At 42.3% G+C, this 22860-nt stretch overlaps 1 protein-coding gene across 1 annotated transcript in view; it reads right to left on the bottom strand.

Moving 5' to 3' along the window:
• SLC25A37 (solute carrier family 25 member 37) overlaps window positions 1-10069 on the bottom strand; it is a 38347-nt gene extending 28278 nt beyond the window's left edge. Inside the window, exon 1 of the mRNA XM_070952357.1 lies at window positions 9721-10069. Coding sequence (XP_070808458.1) covers window positions 9721-10011 — 291 coding nt within the window. The 5' untranslated portion in view covers window positions 10012-10069. The remainder of the gene's footprint in view (window positions 1-9720) is intronic.
• Window positions 10070-22860: the final 12791 nt, after the last annotated feature.

The following is a 22860-nucleotide window of genomic DNA, read 5'->3' as shown; positions in this document are numbered from 1 at the left end:
GGACCACTGCTTTAAGCAATAGCCTTCATACTTTTGTATATACCTGCTTAGTAGGGCTTTTTGGGCCCCCCTTAAGCGGTGTTCTATTTTATACAAAGTCAGCTTATTGCCCCCACAAACCGGGTCCTCATTTTACCTACCTCAGAAGGATGGAAGGCTGAGTCAACCTTGAGCCTGGTGAGAATTGAACTCGCAGTAATTGCAGGCAGCTGGCAGCTAAGTGCTACTTTAACAGCAGTTTAGTCCGCTGCGCCACCAAGGCCCCTTTACCTAAGATTATGCCCTTATTAGCATAAAGGCATAATCTTAGGCAAAGCCAATGTGAAATAATGAGTCCACCCCTTCCCACTTTGAATTGTCATCTTCTCGTGTTGACATCCGGATTTGTACACCAGTGGTAGTACTGAACCGGTAGCAGCAATCGCGGGTGGGCATGTCCATCCGCCCTGGCGCTATGCCGTCCTATTTAGCCACATTTTTGAGGCCAGGCGCATGCGCGGAAGGCGTGAGAGAGAGCAAAGCGTATGCACGGAAGGCCAGGCGCGTGTGCAAAAGGCGCGTGCGCAAAGCGAGCGTCCGCGTGGCAAACCGTTGGTAAAAACATGTGAAACCACCTCTGTTGTACACATCTTGCAGATATGGGACTTTTTGTTTTTACTTGCAGATTTCACCCTGCCACAACCAACCAACCTAAGGCACAAACGAACAAAATTTCCTGAACGATTTCCCAGTATCCCCAGTGTTGGTTACTCTGCCCAAGATTGGTGGAGTTTCTACTTCAGCAGCACCTGGAGAAACAGGGATCCTATCCTTTAAAGAGCATTTCTGCTTCAAGGCTGGAACTTTAAACGAATGTTAATCTCACCCTGGGAAGGAAGAGCAGGTGAGAAAGAAACTCAAGATAACCCTACCCTATTTTTGTGATTTTTCTACTCCGCCTTCATTCTGTTGCTTTATAAGAGAATTGAAAGGGAAATTCTGCCAAGGTTCCAAGATTTTTTTGCTATATCTTCACCTACATCTTTCTTTTTCTTTTTTAACAGTGTTGGTTGTTTCTTATCTTATACAATTAGTCAAATTCAAATATATTTTACTCAATTACAATTTTTGTCAATATCGTCTTCCGCCCTTTCCTTTTTTTTTTTTTTGAATATACCTCAGTATTTCTATACTTGCACACATAAACACCTTCTTCATTTATCCCTAAATTCTAACTTTACTATTTGTGCATATTTATCCTCTTTTATTCTTAAACAATTCGTTCTTTTTCTTAATATATTTATATTTGTTTGTTCAGAGGTGCCTTCCTTCCACTTCATCTTTTTTTTTATTATACAGCAATCTTTCTCCTCAAACCTAACCTCTCCCTCTTCTCCTTCCAACTTTCTTTCCCCACCTTCTTCTCTTCTCTACTTCCCCTTCCCTTCTCCTTCTCCTCCTCCTCTCTTCCCCGTCTTACCTTTTCTCCTACTCTGATTTACCTTCCCTTCCTTCCTCCCTACTCTTCCATCCCTCTCTCTCCTTCCTCCTCCCTTCCAATTCCTTCATCTCTCTCTACTGCTGTATTCATTTTCAATTTAATGTTTTCCATTGTGGAATTCAGGCAACCCCGATCCCTCATCTTTTTAATTATTAACCCTATATTTCATCTTGTTCTTCTTTTTTCTTTCATACTGTTGCAGTATCCCCCTGGTCACATGATCAAAATCCAGATGCTTGGCAACTGGCAGGTATTTATGACTGATGCAGTGTCTTCAGATCATGTGATCACTTTTTGCAATCTTCTGACGAACAAAGACAATGGGGAAACCAGATTCACTTCACAATTGTGTTACCAGCTTACCAACTTGCAACGATTCACTTAGCAACTGTGGCAAGAAAGGTTGCAAAATGAAGCAACACTCACTTAACTGTCTCACTCAGCAAACAGAAATTTTGGGCTCAATTGTGGTTGTTAAGTCAAGGACTACGAATTCATCCGCTTGCCGCTAATTTCTGCCATTTAAATTACAATCCATCCACTCCATTTCCTTGTCAAACACAACCACTACCCTGGTCCTTGATAGGATAATTTTCAAATCCGTACTTCTCACCGTATCATTTAATCCAACTAACATTCACCACAAAACCTTTAATTATTTGCATACAAAATACGCAGAGTTTCCTGTGTTCTAATCAACACATTTCTAATGCCACCACAAACCTCCCTATAAATGTATGCAAAAATACTTACCAACTAAGTATATTTATAGCACGCAACCTGGTCTTATTTCTTATTCAAAGGAACATTTAATTGACAGTAGTCTCGTGCATGCTTTATTTATATTCATCAGATATAATCCTTACCGCTCTTAGCAAGCAAACTTTGATTCCATATTTATGTGAAAACATTTTAGATTGTAGAAACCCATTCAATTTACAACACACTTTTTCTAAACCAACAAACGGTATACTTTTTTCTTCATATCTGACTTTCGTACCTTTCTCAATAACCTACTGAAGAACAAAAAATCTAGTCTGCATTCCCTGTGATCAAGCCAGAACTTTACTGCCTTCCTAAATTTTTGTCATTTATTAATTTATTTATTTATTTATTTATTTATTTATTTATTTATTTATTTTATTCAATTTATATCCCGCCCTTCTCCAAGTGGACTCAGGGCGGTGCACAGCCAGAACTTTATTTATTTATTTATTTATTTCCATTTCTATACCGCCCTTCTCCAAATGGGACTCAGGGCGGTGAACAGCCAAAGTAAAAAACAGAACATACAAAATTTAAAAACAGTTTAAAATAATTAAATATTTTGGCCGTAAATTAAAACAACCCAATTTAATAGTGAGTTGATTCTAGGCAGCCCCAAATAAAAGCCTGAGTTGTTTACAGAAACCTGACCTAAGCTTTGTTAGAATTTGTTGCAATTTTAAATATTGTTTTGCAATGAGAGTTAAATAGTTGCTTTTACAATATTATTATAAACGTGAACAGAATAAATTTGCAAATGGTTGACGCCCGCTGACAATTACCGTGTTAGTCACCGTATTCAAGTTAATGTTACACAAATATATATTTGCCCCAATCCCACTAGCAATCTGTCCTACCTACCTACCAAACTTCCACTCAAACCGACCTCAAATGTTTGCAAATACCTGTGTAAGTATGCAGCTGGAATTTGTAATGTGAGTAGCAGCAAAGAGAATTTCCCCAAACTCAAGTAGCTTTTCTGTTTTACAGATCTCTAATCTGTTAAGACTGCCTAATCACCATACTGGAAAAATTAAAGGGTATGCTTAAAATGGTTTATGTTGCTTCATGATCGTCTTGGCAATGCTTCTTTAAGGATTTTCAAGAAAACCATTAAAGAGCCTTGGTAGTACAGTGGTCTAAGGCACCCTGTTATTAAGCTGGTTATTAAGACCAGCTGCCTGCAATTACTCCAGGTTCGAATCTCGCCAAGGCTCAAGGTTGACTCAGCCTTCCATCCTTTCTAAGGTAGGTAAATTGAGGACCCAGTTTGTCGGGGCAATAAGCTGACTTTGTATAAATATACAAAAGAATGAAGGCTATTGCTTAGCGCATTGTAAGCCGCCCTGAGTCTCCGGAGAAGGGCGGCATATAAATCAAATTAAAAAAAAAAAAATTGGTAGTTGGGGGGGAAGGGAATACCGTAGTATCAGAATTTGGCTATTGCCCAATTTTGTACACGTTGTTTTACAGTATTTTGAACACTCTCTTTAAAACATATACCATCACTGGCTAAAATTAGTTGGCACAAGGATTTATTGTGAGATCAAAAATATCAGCCACCCCCACGCTCTTTACACACATCGTTCTACCTTTCTCCTTTTGCACAAGCCACCAAAATTAAAATTTCATTCTCCATTCTGGATTTACTACTTTACCGTATCATCTGAACCTTTAAAGTGGGGTTAATCCTACCGCAGAATAAGCCTATCTTGTACCAAGAATCTAGATGGGGGGGTGGGGGTGTCCAACCTTGGCAAGTTTTAAGATTTGTGGACTTCAACTTCAAGCATGGCTAATTGGGAAACTCTGGGAGTTGAAATCCACAAGTCTTAAAATTGCCCAGGTTGGACACCCCTGATCTGCAGCTAGCTGATTTCAAAACGGTCATAATTAAAATTAGGCAGGCCTGAGAGGGAATTAATAAACGGAGGCAACGTTTAAAAATCTCAGCAAAGGGCCAGGAAGTCAGTTCAATTAATTCCCCCGGTTATGCCAACATCAAATCTCATGTGCGATCATCATTCCGTTTCTTTTTAGACATGCTTGTGACATCTATTATAAAACCCTTCTACCAAAAGCACCAACCTGCTTTGTACAATGGTTGTTGAATAATACTTTATGTAATGGTATGTGACCTTGGGAGGCAAGAAGAAGGACCCAGACTAGACAACAGTCAGATAAGAAGTAGGCGAGTCCAAAGAAGGAATGAGGATGTAGGAAATATCTCAGAAGGGACCCCTCTGTAGTTTGGACTGTAAAGACAAAGGGAGGGGGGGAGAGACATCGGCTTCCAGGCTTGCAAGAGTCTGTTAATATAACCTTACTATAACACTAGGACCTCTGGGTGTGCTTCGTGTCTGGACACTTTGCAGTAAGGCGTAACTAGCTGGGTTCACACAACACACCTGATCCAGGGGTGAAATCCAGCAGGTTCTGGAGAACCGGTAGCGGAAATTTTGAGCAGTTCGGAGAACGGGCAGATACCACCTCTGGCTGGCCCCAGAATGGGGTGGGAATGGAGACTTTGCAATATCCTTCCCCCAGGAGTGGGGAGGGAATGGAGATTTTGAAGTATCCTTCCCCCAGGAGTGGGGAGGGAATGGAGATTTTGCAGTATCCTTCCCTTGCCATGCCCACCAAGCTACGCCCACAGAACCGGTAGTAAAAAAAAATTGGATTTCACCACTGACCTGATTCCAAACCAACAAAAGCATGATTTACCGTATTTTTCGGACTATAAGACGCACCGGAGTATAAGAAGTACCAAGATTTCGAAGAGGTAAAGAAGAAAAAAAAAAAAAGATTTTGCCCTCCCCAGCCCCCAGGAGCACTCTGCAGGCCTCCCAAACCCTCTGCACATCCCGTTTCTGCAAAAAACGGGCCTATTTTTCGTGAAAACGGGACGCACGGGGTGCGGTTTCGGGAGGCCAAAAATGGCTGTATTCGGTGCATAAGACGCCCCAACATTTCCACCCTTCTTTTAGGGGGGATAAAAGTGCGTCTTATACTCCAAAAAGTATGGTAGCTCATTGGGGGTGGGGGGGATGAGACCTCAGACTCCCACTGGCGAGGAAAAACAGACTCTCGACACACAGGTTCAATAGTCCAGCTCAGGCACAAATGCCATTTTCGTACTCACGCTGTCACCCCCCCAAGTTTGTGCTTGCATTCCAGTAGTCTCAATTTGTCATCCTGAAAAGACTGACATGGTGTCAGCAATTTTAACAGCAAAGCAGAGCCCTGGTGGGTGTTTTTTTCCCCTGCCAATTATGTCTCTCTCACCACAAAGGTGTTCACCGGCTTAATCCACAGGTTGGCTACCCAGGTGAACAAGCTTCACTATTAACTTGATACTTGGAAGAGAGAAACAGGCTGATCCTGTTAAGAGACACACAATAAGGATACAAAGGGACTGTGACCTCAGGAGCAAGATTCCACATTTAATATGCCACCTGCTTTTCTTAACTGAGAAGTGGGGGGGAGCACAGAATTACTGGAAGAAGACACATACACACCCCTCCTTAATTAGGAGCAAACTCCAAAGAGGTTCCCTGATATCATGTCGTTAAGAGGGGAACCCCCCCCACCCCTCATCCACCCCCCCCCCCGGAAGAAATGATACAGCAACGTATTCATTTTAAACCAGAGCTGTTCCTACTGGATATCCTCCCAGAAAAAAAAATTCTGCTGGTTCGAATCTCTCCAAGGCTCAAGGTTGACTCAGCCTTCCATCCTTTCTAAGGTAGGTGAAATGAGGACCCAGTTTGTGGGGTCAATAAGCTGACTTTGTATATAAATATACAAAAAATGAAGGCTATTGCTTAACGCATTGTAAGCCGCCCTGAGTCTCCGGAGAAGGGCGGCATATAAATCAAATTAAAAAAAAAAAAAAAAACTAGTAAAGAAAATATTTATTTGAGTTATACATGTAATAACAGCTGCAAGGATTGTTTATGCACAAAATTGGAAAGCAGAGAAAAATACCTTTGGAAGGAGAAGTAATTAAAAAAAAAATTTAGGCTGTGCAGAAATGAATAGATGGATGATTAGAGAAAGAGAAGATTCAGAATACTTTTAAGATATGGAATCAATTTTACCACTGGTTAGAAAAGAGATACAAACAACTAAATTAATAGTTATGTATAAAAAGTGTTATAATTAGAATACTGTGTTAGTGAGGAATTGCTGTAATGGACTTGGCAAGAATGAAGATAGAAGGAACAACAAAAAGAAGAATTTTTGGAGACAAGACCGAGATGTCACATGGAAGGAATGACTGATGTATTAAATGTTTGTCTAAAAAATTAAAAAAAACTTTTTTTTAAAAAAAAAGGAGACACACCCCCACCCACCCCAAGACTCAAAATACTTTTTAAAATGCCGATTTTTGCAGCTGAGCCAATACTTCCCAAGTTTGGGTCAACGGGAGGAAGAATCCAGATAGGATTCTAAGAAAAGAGTCGTGAATGCCGAATTCAACCACCCAAGCCACGGAACCTGTTTTTAAATGAAAGATGCAGGTGCTTTCAGGCAGACGTCTTGTGGAACGGTGGCTAATGTACAACGAATTCATCTTGCTGAGAATACAACCCGGTAACAACCTGCTCTAGCACCAGAATTAGGTGGTGTGACGGAAGGAATTCCTGAAGCCAGCATTGAAATACTACCGGACTCACCACGCACTACGCAGCACAGTAGAGAGAGGAGAAAAGGAAAACAACATGACTTGACTTCCTGCTCCTATCCCTGTCCTGAGCTACAGGTGAAATCCACCTGCAAAACCTCAAGGCCTTTCCTGATGCAATTGAGCAGCACATTGCCACATTTTTTCTTAATGAAAGTTGTTGTACCGGACCCACGCCCATGGTGTTATTAGGCTCCACGCTGTTGCCCGTCCACGCAAGGCAATTCCGTGGTAGAAGCTAAGCTGTTTCTCACACCGCATTTTGCTGGAGGAGTTACAGCATGTAAACACCTAACTGCCACTATTGCAAAAATTCAGCTAGGTGAAGCAAGCATTGATTTTTTATTTTTATTTTTTATTTTTGGAAGGAAACACAAGCTTCCTTTTCTTTGAAGCTAAGGGAACTCAGCCTAAGTTAAGCAATTCAGAAATCTACCCCAATTTTGCTCAACCAGGAATCGCCTGGTTGCGAACAGCAGCAGTGATGTTATTGACTTGATGGTCTGCCTTGTCTCACTAGTTTGGGCTGAGAGTCCTTAAAACTGATCTGACTATATCAGATCACTTTTTCCCAACCCGATGCCTGGCAGATGGGTTGGGAGGATTAGAGTTTACAGAATTCACCACATCGCAATTTGAAGTTGAATTCTCAGACCATCTGCATTTCAAAGAAATGAAAATGAAAATGCATTTATGGGGCATAGAGCCATAAACGGTTCCTTGGAAATAAACTGATCAATCATCCTGCTGAAGACTATGCAGGCAAGGCCTAAAACACAGACATAAGTGTACAGGTCAAAAAAAAAAAATAGGATAAGGCAGCTCACACACAACCTTCAGCAATATTTTGAAGGAACAGTTGGTGCCAAATGAGTAAACCGGACTATTTAGAAATTGTGTGTGTGTGAGATCAGCCCTACTGAAAATGTCAAGGTAGGAAAGATGATTAAGCAATTTGTGCCACCAGAAAAGAGATCATTTCCAGCTAAAAGAAGGTGGATGGTCAGGAATCTATGATCAGAGTTATTTAATTAATTTAATCTAATTAATTCAATTTATATGCCGCCCCTCTCCGAAGACTCAGGGTGGCTACTGCTTAGTCCAGATTTGGGGCCCAGTTCAACATGTAGATGCTACACAGGGACGTCTACACGAAGTATTTCTAGGCATTGTCCCAGCTCTTTACAAATTTACTACAGTTGCAGTTGCTGGCCTTCTAATGAGGTTAATTCTTAATGCCAGGGATTAATAATGCCCAATTAATTAGGCTGAAGCTGATGCTCTTCTCCACACGCTTGTCAAAAAAAATCTGCTCTACGACCAAGCCGGCATCTCTTAAGTGTGTTTCCAAATGAAGGACTCTTTGGGATTATTTGAGCCAAATCTCCCTCCCACGGACCGAGAAAGGCCAGCATCGCGTCACACCAAACCTGGGTGAAGCCACCGAAGGGCTGCCGAGTACCTGCCACATCTGGAAACACCCCAACTTCCAACCCCATAATTAGCAATGCATGTGATTATTATACCATTGCAAGGCCCCGGGGCCGATTTGTATACCTTTTCCAAGAGTGTGATAGCACAACTCAAGGCAGAAGTAGATTTGTTGACAACCATCAATGCAAGAAAAGTGGCCCAACAGATCTCTTTCTGGGAGGGAGGGAGTGGGGGGGGAACCCAACCAGTTGACTGAGGGTTGACTCAGCCTTCCATCCTTCCGAGGTAGGTAAAATGAGGACCCGGATTGTGGGGGGCAATAAGCTGACTTTGTATAAAAAAAGAACACCGCTTAGGAGGGGGGGCCGAAAGCCCTACAAAGCAGGTATATACAAAAATATGAAGGCTATTGCTTAATGCATTGTAAGCCGCCCTGAGTCTCTGGAGAAGGGTGACAAATAAATCGAACCAATAAATAAATAAATAAATAAATAAACCTGGAGCAGATCAACGCTGCCCCAAAGCCAGGTTGTCCCAAACCCCAGCTGCCAGGGCCATTTCGCAATCCCTGACTACAATTTGTAGAATTGCACAGACCCAGGTTTTTTTTTTTTTTAAAGTTATATTTTACAGGAACCCCCCCCCCCCAACGCTTAAAGTGAATTCTTGCACCCCTAAGTAGGAATGCCAAAAAAAAGAGGGAAACCCAAGATTAGGATGCAAGAAGAACCTGGAGGAAGGGAGGGTGGCAGAGAAGAATGCCCAGGAGCGGGTCTCCCCCCCACCCCACCTCTATTCCAACCAAAAGTTATATTTTACAGGAACCTCCCCCCCCAACGCTTAAAGTGAATTCTTGCATCCCTAAATAGGAATGCCAAAAAAAAAAAGGGAACCCCAAGATTAGGATGCAAGAAGAACCTGGAGGAGGGGGGGGGGGGTGGCAGAGAAGAATGCCCAGGAGCGGGTCTCCCCCCCACCCCACCTCTATCCCAACCAAAAGTTGTATTTTACAGGAACCCCCCCCCCCAACGCTTAAAGTGAATTCTTGCACCCCTAAGTAGGAATGTCCCCCAAAAAAGAGGGAAACCCAAGATTAGGGTGCAAGGAGAAACTGGAGGATGTGGGGGGGGGGGCAAAGAAGAATGCCCAGGAGAGGGTCTCCCCCCCCTCCAAACCTCTATCCCAACCAAATGCGTTGGGGTAGGCTCGCCTTCTCCGGCTGCAGCGATGGGCTTTGTAGTCCGGCCAGATCTGAGAAGCAGGGACACCCCAGGAGAAAGGGGGAGGCTCTCTCCCGCTCTGGCCCACGCGTCCCACTTTCCCCCCCCCGCACCTCACTCGCCCCCAGACCCACCTTGACGGAGTCCACGGGGTACATGACCGTGTGCTCCAGGATGCCGGCCACCGCCCCGGCCGTCATGTGCGTGTAGAGGGAGGCGTTGGTAGGCAGGGTCTCGTAGTCCTCCTCGCAGGGACTCTCGCCGTCCATTAGGAGCCCCACGGCGGCGGCGGCGGCGGAGGAAGAGGAGGAAGAAGAAGAGGAGGAGGAGGAAGACGCGAGGCTGGCCGTCGTCTGCCCGCCGTTGCTGGAGCCGCCGCCTCCTCCGCCGCCGTTCCTCCCCGCGACGCTGCAGCTCAGTTCCATCCGCGCGTAAAAACAAGGCGAAGCGGCCGCTGCGGGAGGGGAGACACCGTGGAGAGGGAGGGAGGCGGGGAGGGCGGGAGGGGGGGGAGGAGACGACGGGGTGGGGGGAGGGCGAAGGTGGGGGGGGGAGGAGAAAGTTCACTTCGGAAAGTAACGCTTCCCCCCGCCCCCGACACGCCCTCCCCCCCCCCACTCCTCCTCCCCGCTCCGCCACCCGCCGGCCAATAGCCGTGCGTAAAAGCGCAGCGCCCGGTGCGCCATTGGCACACAAAGCTGGGTTTCCTTCTGCCGCCGCGGCTTCCTGGCCAAGCCAGCCCGCTGGGGCGGCTCGGGCTGGGAGCTGGAAGGGGACTTAACAGTCCTGCCAACAAATCCTCGGGAAGGCCAAAAAATAAAAATAAAAAAGGGGCCTTGGTTGCGCCCGGGGATCCAGGCCTGCGCTTCCCTTGCCAAGACGGGATTGGAGACGTCAGGGCACCGGGCTTGGAGTCTGGGAAAGCGCAATGGAGCTGGATTTATTATTATTATTATTATTATTATTATTATTATTATTATTATTATTATTATTATTATTATTATTATTATTATTATTATTTTGGTTAGTTAGTTGGGAAAATGCCAGTCTGGCCGGCCTGCAATGTCTTGATATGGGGAGGGGGGAAGGACAAGTGCCATCAGCCAAACAATGTAGGTTGGTGACCCCCAGGGGGAGGGCCTTCTCTGTGGGGGCACCTACCCTCTGGAATCAGCTGCCCCCAGAGATAAGGAGAATCCAAGACCTCGGTGCCTTCCGCCGTGCCCTTAAAACCTTCTTTTTCCAGCAAGCCGGGCTGGCCTAACACTTTTTTAAAATGTTTTTAATTGTCTGTTATTGTTTTTAAGCATGGGGCCAAATTTATATATATCTTTTTTAATTGTATTTTAATGTTTGTAGTTTATGTTTTTACTTGGCGGTTCACCGCCCTGAGTCCTCGGGGAGAAGGGCGGTATACAAATTTAAAAATAAATAAATGAATAAATAAATAAATAAATAAAATTTCCCCCATCCACACAATCCGGGATCCCACTGGCCTCTGATTCTGCTTTTTCACTGTTGCAAAAAAAAAAAAAAGCGCCTTGGCTTTCAATTATTATTATTATTATTATTATTATTATTATTATTATTATTATTATTATTATTATTATTTAATCTTTAGTGAGATTCACAGCCTTTGAGGCTGGTTAATAGCTCAGCAGCTCGAGTCCTAACCAAGGACCTAGGAACTGTTAAGGTATCGTCGGAGGATGTAAGCTGTTCCGAGTAAGGTGGTTTTTTGTAGAGTCAAAATGTTCAAGTCTGGTAAATTTAGAATTTCTAAATAGCGGGGTAGCCCTTTGGGTATTGCTCCAAGGGCTCCAATTACAATCGGGACAACACATGATTTCTTTTTCCACAGTCGCTCAACTCAATTATTATTATTATTGTTATTGTTATTTATTGAATTTCTATACTGCCCTTCTCCCGAAGGACTCAGGGCAGTGAACAGAAGAAGATTTTATATACATATAATATTTTTTTTTATAAACAGTAAATAATAAATTGAGTCAACTTGGTGTATCTGCTAAGACCTTGGCATAGAATTTAGATGTTTATGCTAGCCCTGCTTGTTGAAACAAGGGGGGAGGGGTGTTAAGTAGTAAAAAAATAAAAAAAAAATTACAATTAAATTATATATTTTCTTACAAACATTTTAACACGCCATTTTAGGTCAGTCGACACAAGCTACAATACATTTTAAAAATGTGAACTGTACATAATTTTATCATATATTTTTATTTTAATCTCATCATTAATTTTTTCGGAGAATTGAGTTCAATGGATATTCGATCTTTGTCTCATTCTAACTTATGAAAAAAAAGACAAAACGCAATTCTCCTATCCTTATACTCTGAGACTGTACAGCTTTAGATTACGTACCATTTCATCATAAAGCTTTTGAATAAAAAAAGTGTCCACTATTTTGTGAAAAAAAATAGTGAACATAATGTGAAAAAAGCGGACTGTCCGCTCAAATAGTGGACACCTGGCAACCCACAGAAAGGTCTTCAGGGCACGTCGGAAAGTGCGAAGATCTGGGATTATTCCTATTCCAGGGGGTATTTTGTTCCAAAGAGTAGGTGCCCCCACAGAGAAGACGTTTGAGCCGAACGAGGGGGAGGAAATGGCATCCTGGTTTGTTGCAACAACAAACCACAACTGGGTAGCTTTTTGCACCGTGAACTTAAGAGGGCTGGCAAGTCGCAGACACGGTGGTTTAATCATCTGACCGTTTTCATTGCAACATATTTATACTGTTTTCATTTTTCACCACTTAAGGCAGGGTGCAGAGAGTAACACAGTAGATACAATATAAATCTGACATAAATAAATAAATAAATAAATAAATAAAGACAAGAGCCTGTAGTACAGTGGACTAAAGCACTGTAATTAACAACTGCTGCTTGCAATTACTGCAAGTTCAAATCTCACCAGGCTCAAGGTTGACTCAGCCTTCCATCCTTTCAAAGGTAGGTGAAATGAGGACCCAGATTGTGGGGGCAATAAGATGACTTTGTATAAATATTAAAAAGTATGAAGGCTATTGCTTAACGCATTGTAAGCTACCCTGAGTCTCCAGAGAAGGGCGGCATATAAATTAAAGCAAAAAAAAAAAAAAATAATAACCCCCCCCAAAAAATCCAGGCCCATCTTCTTTCCCCCAAAGCATTTTGGAATACAGTAATTTATTTATTTACATATCACGATGTGGCTTGTTTGGTTTGGAACAAAAAGGTTGTTCAAATTGTTTTTGGTGTTTTCTTGGCATGTTGGGTGAACTCAAGTCAAGCAGCGCTGGCTGGAGGATTCTGGGAGTTGAAGTCCACCCATCTTCAAGCTTCCAAGGTTGAGAAACACTGGTTTAATCACTAACCTCCAAGGCCAAAGTGACGGGAAGTATCTACGGGGTATCTACGAGACCGCCTTCTGCTACCAATAGCCTCTCACCGACCAGTACGCTCCCATAGAGAGGGGCTCCTCAGGGTGCCGTCGGCCAAACAGTGTCGACTGGCGGCCCCCAGGGGGAGAGCCTTCTCTGTGGGGGCACCTACCATCTGGAACGAGCTCCCCCCAGAGATACGGAAGATCCCGGACCTGCGCACGTTTCGCCGTGCTCTCAAAACTTTTCTATTTCAGCAAGCTGGCCTGGCCTAACTCCCCTCTTTTAAATTCTTAAATTTTAAATTTTTGAATTCGTGATTTTATAAATTGGGTGTTTTAATCTGTGTTTCGGCCGAAATATTTAATAATTTTAAGGGATTTTTAATATTTGTATTGTCTGTATTTTATCTTGGCTGTTCACCGCCCTGAGTCCTTCGGGAGTAGGGCGGTATAGAAATTTGATTAATAAATAAATAAATAAATAAGTAAAAGTTGGCATATATATTATGTCCCCTTATTTTATGTATTTTCTTTTATGTCCACTGAGAGCGTATGCACCAAAGACAAATTCCTTGTGTATCCAATCACACTTGGCCAATAAAAAATTCTGTTCTATTCTATTCCTTGGCAAGACTGCTTTAAAATGGGTAGGCCACCATTAACCAACCAAATGTTTATTTTGTATAACAGGCAGTCTTCAACTTGCAATTATTCATTTAGTGACCATTTAATGTTACAATGGCATTGAAAAAAAAGTGGCTTGCAAATTAACACGGCATCCTCATATGTCTCTTGTCAGTCACATCTACTTGACCCATCAGAGCGGGGAGGCAGGAAATGTTGCGGGTCCCATCCCTGAGGGAAATACACCTGGTGGGACCCAGAAGAACGGCCTACTCCTTGGTGGCTCCCTCTCTCTGGAACATCATTCTGCCAGAGATTAGAACGATCCCCACTCTAATACGCTTCCGGAAGGCGCTGAAGACCTGGTTCTGCCAGCGGGCCTAGGGAACCCAGAACGGGATGGAACCCATTCAATGGCTCGTGCGGTGGGGGGGGTGATTTTGTTATATTGTACTATATTAATTTATTTGATTCTTTTTGTTAGTTTTTATTGTTTTTAAATGTGGTTTTATATCCCCGTAAGCCGCCTTGAGTCGCATAGGTGGCAATATAAATTAATTAATTAATTAAGTATGATCAGAATTCGGATGCTTGGCAACCAGGATGTATTTAAAACATTGGGAAAGTCTTGGAGTCATGGGATCGCCACTTGCAACCTTCCCAAGCCAAGTCAATGTGGGGAGGGAGGTGTGTGTCTAGCGGATTCATTTAATGACCGCATGCTTCATTTAACAACTGCAGCGATTTCCTTAACCAGCCGGACAAAAAAGGTTGTAAAATCAGGCACAACTTACTTAGCAACCACTTTGCTTAATAATAGAAATTCCGGCCTCCATTGCAGTCGTGAGTTGCAGGCTACCTGCAGATAAAAAGAGACATAATTTTTTATTAAAACTTTGAAATGAGAAGATAACGCAAAGTAATATTAAGTAGGGAAAAGAAAGGGAAAGTGGGGGGGAAGCAAGAATAAAGTGGAAAAAAGAATTTTTTTTCTTTATAAAGAAGTCACTTTCAATGTTCTTCACAGCAGTGATAAATTCAAATATATTTTCAATATCTCTAAAGTCACATCATACAGGTAATCCTCAATTTACGACCACAGTCGAGCCCAAAATTTCTGTCATTAAAAGAGGCGTTAAGTGAGTTTTGCCCCATTTTACGAAGTTTCTTGCCACAGTTATTAAGTGAGTCACTGCAGTTGTTAAAATAGTAAGATGGTTGTTAAGTGAATCTGGTCGCAAAAGGGGATCATATGACCCCGGGACACTGCAAGCGTCATAAATATGAACCAATTGCTAAGCGTCTGAATTTTGATCTCATGATTACGGGGACTCTGCAAAGGTTGTAACTCTGAAAAATGGTCATAAGTCACTAGCTAGTGCCATTGTAACTTTGAACAGTCACTAAATAAACTGTTGTAAATCGAGGACTACCTGTGTTGCTCTCCTTTCTATCATCTATCCCAGAGGTCTTCAAACTTGACAGCTTTAAGACTTGTGGACTTCAGCTCCCAGAATTCTCCAGCCAGCATAGCTATGGGAGAATTCTGGGAGCTGAAGTCCACAAGTCTTAAAGCTGCCAAGTTTGAAGACCTCTGATCTATCCTATTTAATTATCAAAACCGTAAATCACATTTTTTTTAGGCAGAAAATCCAGAAGAGACCTTCAATCCTCAATAAATGCAATCCTCCCAAATGTTGAGCTCCAACTCTGGCCAGTCTTCAGCTAGTATGATCAGAAATCATGTGGATTCCAACAATTATTTTGGAAGGTGGCCAAACTTCAAACGATTGCTGCAAGGGGAAATAATTCTCTGAAAAGAAGAATTGGAAAAACCCCCATTTTAGGACAGTTCCATCATCTTGGTGCCAGCAATAAAAAAAAAAAAATCCTTTTCCATTGTGCCTGACTTCCAGATGCATTGGATGGAGATGATGTCACTGAAATACATGCTACAAAGGATGCAAATACAACAGCCAACGATGTACAGAGTTGGAAGGGTCCTTGTAGGTCATCTAGTCCAACCCCCCGCCCAAGCAGGAGACCCTACACCATTTCTGATAGATGACAGTCCAATCAGTGGGCGAAGCCTCCCTCCGGTTTTACTACCGGTTCTATAGAACTGGTTCGAACCGGAGGCAACCCACCACTGTGTGTACATAATAAATTATCTCCAGTACAGAACCATCATGGCCTTTAGAAATTCCACTGTTTCTAGGGTTATGCCAACCGGGGTTAAATAGGAGTCAAGATAATCTAAAGGGCATGCAATTATTCATTGGGTAAGGAAGGCCAACCAGTTCAAATTGTCTGGATTCTTAAGTTTCCTTTTGCAAGCAAAAGTACCCTTACGAGAAATAGATTGAGAAAATGTTCTCTCTCACTAACTTCCACACTTCTCTGGCATGGTATGCTGCCAGAGAAGAAGTAAACGTAAGAATCAACTCAGACTCCGCCCAACTTAAGCTGACAGGCAACTCAGCATGACTTGCTGAATGATTCAAGACCCAATTTGCACTGAAAATCCACAACTGCATGGCTGCTACCCAGCAAGATACTTTAAGCGTGGCTTCAGAAGGGCCTCCATCTGTTTTGTGCTTTTAACCAAATGCAATATATCTCGTTTTCGACTGAATGCAGTTTATGTCAACGGCCGTCAACTGTTTTGCACCACACGTCTCTTTAACCTTGCAGCTCAAAAATGATGGGAGTAGTTCAAAGTGTATCTGAACAGCTGTTGTTCAGTGTTGAACAGCTCCGGCTGCTGCATTTCGTTATGTTATTTGTTTATTTGTGAATCTATATACTGCCCTTTAAAAAGAAAGGAGGGTACAGCATTTTCTAAAACTGAATTTAACGCCTGGAGGTAAATGTGTATTACTTTCTGGGCCCAGGTTCTCTGAACAACTACTAATTTTCATAATTACAAACACATCACAAAGTAGGGAACATTATTTTTTAAAATATATAATCAATGAAAGAGATTTGGAAAAGAATTATTCGTTTTTTTAAAGTGTCTGGTTTTAAATGCTGCCTTTAATTATTGGTTACCTATAACTTATTTCGTTGCTGCTTGTTTCCTATGAACAACTATATGATTATCTAGGCTAGAATCCAAAAATGACATCCTTGACATATCAAAATTTGTTCTTCTCCTTACTGGAGAAACCCAAACACCAGAATTCTGCAAGATTTTAGATGTTTTGTCATGTATCTATGTAAGGGAGACACAAAGATAACAATCTGGAAAATTGTGGCCGGATCAAAACATACTTACTTGCTGATCTGTTCACAATTTTGGACATAAATGTTCATGCAGGGCGGCGTATGATTAGGACCACCAGTTCAGCTAAGAACCATGTAAAAAAATATCTCATGTATGCACTGGGAATGAAGCAAAGACCACATGAGATCCTGATAGGAAAAAAAAAAGATGTAACTAAGATGTGTTTGTGATGTTTAAGTGCATTAATTACAAGAAGGCATTTTTCATTAAGGATTAATCAATGAGCAGGTACAGAAAGTAGAAAATAGTGAATAAAAGTTGGGGGATTTTTATTCTCAAGTCCTACGCTATCAGCACCATATTAAAGAGGAAGTTTTCATAATGTCTTACAAAAAAAAAAAGTAAGGTTAAAGACAAGAATACTAACAAGTGACAACATAAATCCTATGTTAGATCAACAGCGTTAGAATAAACTTCAGTTAAGTGCCAGGTGAATTTGGATGCTTTTGCAAAGCAGAAATTTTTGACCTAAGGCTTCTCCCTTCGCGCAGTAAAGATGGGATTTTAAATAGCCACCATATTTTAAACAGACAAAGATCCTGTGATTACCATCCCTTCTCCATTTTAGGCCTAAGAATAATTAAAATAACTTCAGAAGACCACATAGATTTCCCCCACCCCTTGTTCTGCCCCAGCTCCGGATTTCCACCAACAGTCCTTATCAAATTTATTAAGTAGCAAGAATAAACCAAAGTCCAGCAAAGGTTGGCAACCAGCCCAGAAAACAAGATACGATAAGACTTTTCCAAAAATGCTCTGATGATAATTACAAGTTGTTTCCAACAAGAAACTTACTAACCGCGTGCGACTTAAATAGGCTAAGGGAGTGGCCAATTATCCTCAAGCCTTACTCTCAAGGAGACCTCCTCCTCCTGAGTAGCCACTCCTGCCTTTTGGCAGCCCTGCGTGCTCGAGCATTGAGGAGAGGCTCCTCCACTTCGCTCTCTCCACTGGAAGGAGCCTCTGGAGGTTCTGAAGGCCCTGGCTGAGTCTCTGCCTCTGGCACTGCATCCTCTTCAGCCTCCTCGCTGTCCGACGCGAGCGCCGGCTGTGCAGGCTGCTGGCGCGACACCACACCAGCCTCCTCATCGTCGGGATCAGCTACGATCCGCGCAGGCCGCTGGCAGGCCACAACACCCCTCCAAATCAAACTTCTCCTGCCAAGCTAGCAGTTCGAAAGCATGCAAGTGTGAGTAGATAAATAGGTACCACTATGGTGGGAAAATAACAGCCTTCCATGACGTCATGCTGGCCACATGACCAAAGAAATGTCTTCAGACAGCATTGGCTCAATGGCCTTGAAACATAGATAAGCACTGCCTCCAACCACGAGTGGAGTAAAATCCACAGGGACTTCTTTACTTTAAAAAAAAAATCAAATTAAACATATCGTTCCATATAATAATGCATATTAGAAATGTAAATTTAGTCTATATTTCAGTAGAAGTGCTACATATCATTTACTATGTAGAGGGCAGCTTTCATAAGAATTGGAGCAGGGGAATATAGAGAAGAAAAATTTAAAAACCAGAAAGTTTTTAAAACTTCCCAGTTGCCTCTTGGGAAACCATGATCTGGAGGACTGAGAATCTTCATAGACAGAAGAAAATTAAGCCCAAAATTTATGTTGCTAAGTGAGAAATGTGTTAAGCGAGTTTCGTCCCAGTTAAGTGAATCCCTGCAGATGCTAAATTAACCTGTGTCAGGGTTCCAAGCAACACCCCCAACAAAAGAAAACTCCGACGCTTGAGTTTCTTCAAAGTTCCATTTTATTAGAGATGTCATATTGACACATCTGGGAAAACCCCAATCTCAGAGCTTCCAGGTTTTCCACACACAAAGGAAAGTCCAAGTCCCTGCCCAACACCCACAAGTCCATCACATGGTCCAATCCAAGCACTGTCCCAACTGGAGATCCCTCCCAGTTCCAGCCTCCCAAGTGCAGGGCAAGATGACCTTGACTTTCTGAGAAAGGAATGTTATTATGACTACATATCACCCCGCTCCATACAATCCCCCCTCCCAGTTTCCCACAGTAGTAAATGTGGCAGGCCTGAAGATCCAACGAAAAAGATGGCTTCCAGGCCTGACAACCAGGTGGTTCAGTGGATCTGGCTTCCTCGTGGACACTGCTTGTCAGAAGGTCACATGACCCCAGGACACTGCAACCATCATAAATACAAACCGGTTGTCAAGCATCCGAATGTAAACCACGTGACCATGGGGGGCAGGGGGGGTGCTGCAATGGTCGTAAGTGTGAAAAATGGTCATAGGCCAGGGGTGAAATCCAACAGGTTCTGACAGGTTCTGGAGAACCAGTAGTGGAAATTTTGAGCAGTTTGGATAACCTGCAAATACCACCTCTGGCTGGTCCCAGAGTGGGGTGGGAATGGGGATTTTGCAGTATCTTTCCCCCAGGAGTGGGGAAGGAATGGGGATTTTGTAGTATCCTTCCCCCAGGAATGGGGAGGGAATGGGGATTTTGCAATATTCTTCCCCCAGGAGTAGGGAGGAAATGGGGATTTTGTAGTATCTTTCCCCAGAATTGAGGAGGGAATGGGGATTTTGCAGTATCCTTCCCTCAGGAGTAGGGAGGAAATGGGGATTTTGCAGTATCCTTCCCCCAGGAGTGGGGTGGGAATGGGGATTTTGCAATATTCTTCCCCCAGGAGTGGGGAGGGAATGGGGATTTTGCAGTATCCTTCCCCCAGGAGTGGGGAGGGATTGGGGATTTTGCAGTATCCTTCCCCCAGGAATGGGGAGGGAATGGGGATTTTGCAGTATCCTTTCCCCAGGAGTAAGGAGGGAATAGAGATTTTGCAGTATCCTTCCTCTGCCACATCCACCAAGCCACGCCCACAGAACCGGTAGTAAAAAAAATTGGATTTCAACCACTGGTCATAGGTGACTTTTTTACAGTGCCATTGTAACTTCGGTCACTAAACGAACTGTTGTAAGTCAAGGACTACCTCTATTGTTTCTCCCCCTTTCCTCCCCACCTCCCCCCCCCCCAAAGATCATGGTTCTTGCTAGCAAATTCAGTATTCCTAAGAGCTGGCTTTTAATACAGAAAGCTTTTAGAACAGGACGAGGACCTCATTAAATTGGATTTGAAGGGCACCTTCAAGAAAGAAGAGAGGAGGGAAATGAAATATGATAGAGATTTTTATGATACAAGAATTGTAGAATTATATAAAATATAACATAAAGATGTATTATTATTGGATCGATTTAGGATGATGCAATGAATGTTATAATATAAATTAACTTAAATGTTAGAATAGTTTGTATAAAATGAGGGAAGAACAGCTATAGTCAAATAAATGATTAATGAAGACAATAATATTTTATTTATTTATTTATTTTTATATGCTGCCCTTCTCCGGAGACTCAGGGCAGTTTACAAGGTGTTAAGCAATAGCCTTCATATTTTTGTATATTTTATACAAAGTCAGCTTATTGCCCCCACAAACCAGGTCCTCATTTTACCCACCTTAGAAAGGATGGAAGGCTGAGTCAACCTTGAGCCTGGTGAGAATTGAACTTGCAGTAATTGCAGGCAGCTGGATGTTAAATGCTGCCTTAGTAGGAGGCATTAGCCTCCTACGCCACTCAGGCTCTATAATACAGATATATATTAGATCGATAATATAAGAATTTAGATAAACTGTAAGCTATGAATATGGTGAAGACGCACAAAAGATTTGTAACCAACTAACACACTGTGTGTAATTATGTTTTTATGTATGTTTGTTTAAAAATAAAAATTTTCAAAAAAGAAAAAAAGAAAGAAAGAAAGAAGAGAGGAGGGGAAAAAAAAATAAGTGGAAAAAGAAGGAAAATGCTACCCTCATCCTTAACCCAATTGAAAAAAGTAATACAGGTAACCTCTCACCTAGCCTGACCAGAATTGAGTGCCCAGAGCAGTCACAGATGCTGGTTGACTGTTCATAGGGAAACTGGCAGACAGGCGAGGAAAGGAAGTAGAATTGTCTGGCCAAAATCACCAACCTCATGCTGCAACATCTTAACCTAACTCCACGTGGTTAGACCAACGCTCTTTGGCACTGCGATTGTGCAACCGATGAGTTTAAAATGTACAATGAAGCAATTGCACAATCTCCAGAGCGGAGAACTTGAGTTGGCAGTAGGAGGTGTTGATTTTTTTTAAAATTTGATTTATATGCCACCCTTCTCCGGAGACTCAGGGCGCCTTACAATGCATTAAGCAATAGCCTTCATCCTTTTGTATATTTATATAAAGTCAGCTTATTGCCCCCACAAACTGGGTCCTCATTTCACCTACCTTAGAAAGGATGGAAGGCTTATATAAAATTTAATGAAGAGTTTCTAAAAAAAAAAAAGGATAAAAACAAACAAAACCTAATATAAAATAATAAAGAAAAAGACAAACAGAACAATACCAAAGCGCCAAAAGAAAAGAAAATTGAAAATTTGAAAATTAGCTTTCAATTATCTGTGCAGCCATTGTAAGTATAATTATAAAACTGGTTACAAAAGAAAACTCTCTTTCCCCCCCCTCCCTTCTTACTACTGTATTTTTTTCTAATTGTCAAAACCATGTTTCTCTTTTTTTTTCCCCCCCTGTTTCATGCAAAATGACAGCATGAGGAGACTATCCAGAACAGGGGTCTCCAACCTTGGCAACTTTAAGACTTGTGGACTTCAACTCCCAGAGTTCCTCAGCCAGCTTTGAGGGGTCTCCAACCTTGGCAACTTTAAGACTTGTGGACTTCAACTCCCAGAGTTCCTCAGCCAGCTTTGAGGGGTCTCCAACCTTGGCAACTTTAAGACTTGTGGACTTCAACTCCCAGAGTTCCTCAGCCAGCTTTGAGGGGTCTCCAACCTTGGCAACTTCAAGACTTGTGGACTTCAGCTCCCAGAGTTCCTCAGCCAGCTTTGAGGGGTCTCCAACCTTGGCAACTTTAAGACTTGTGGGCTTCAACTCCCAGAGTTGAAGTCCACAAGACTTAAAGTTGCCAAGGTTGGAGACCCTTGATCCAGAAGGTGTTTAATGGCACTCGTAAGACCACATTCCACAGATAACAACAATCGCACTGAGAAGATCCGTAAAAGACTCTCAGAGGCAGACAGAGGCTGAATTTGGAGATAATTATACTTTGCGACTTGTAGCTGATAGTTCTGGCCATGTAGCTCTTTCTGTGCATTTGATTCATATAACTTCCGCAGTTGCCATTCAATTAGAAACAGATACATTTATTTTGAGCCTCCATCTCTCCCATGAAGAGGGAAAGGAAAATACCATTTATATATCTGCTTGCATGGGTCTGTAAATAGACCGACAGAGGTGAGGAAAGTGGACTCAACATTAATATTTCATTTATTTATTTTAACCCTGCCTTTTTTCATTTTTATATAAGTAACTCCAGACGGTCAACATACATAATATTCCTTCTTCCTCCGATTTTCCCCACAGCGACAAACCTGTGACGTGGGTTGAGCTGAGAGAGATCAAATTGCCTGAAGTCAACCAGCCGGTTTTTCATCCCTAAGGCAAGACTAGAACTCACAGTCGCCTGGTTTCTAGTCAGCACCTTAGCCACTACACCAAACTGGCTCTACAAACACTACAAAGGATAGTATGTCCACAATGTACATTGTTTGTACATTGTACAATGTACATTGTACGTACAATGTACATTGTACGTACAATGTACATACATTGTACGTACAAAGGACATACTATCCTTTGTACTTTAAAGGATAGTATGTCAAACAATGTACATTGTTTGTACATTGTACAATGTACTTTTTGCTAAAACCGAGGTGCATTCTTGTATAGCCAAAAGTATATCATGCACGCGCATGGAAGACGAATCTGTACATCGGTGTGTGTAGGAAGACAAATCTGCAGAGGTATTTTTTTAAAAAAAGAATCTTCTAAAAAGTAGAGGGAAAACCATGGCAATTAATCGTTTTTAAATGCATGGAATTTTGA

The sequence above is a fragment of the Pituophis catenifer genome, unplaced genomic scaffold (genome assembly GCF_029215685.1).
Source record: "Pituophis catenifer annectens isolate HBS135680 unplaced genomic scaffold, rPitCat1.0.hap2 SCAF_12, whole genome shotgun sequence".
Lineage (NCBI taxonomy): Eukaryota > Metazoa > Chordata > Lepidosauria > Squamata > Colubridae > Pituophis > Pituophis catenifer.
This window is presented reverse-complemented; position numbering and strand designations above follow the sequence as displayed.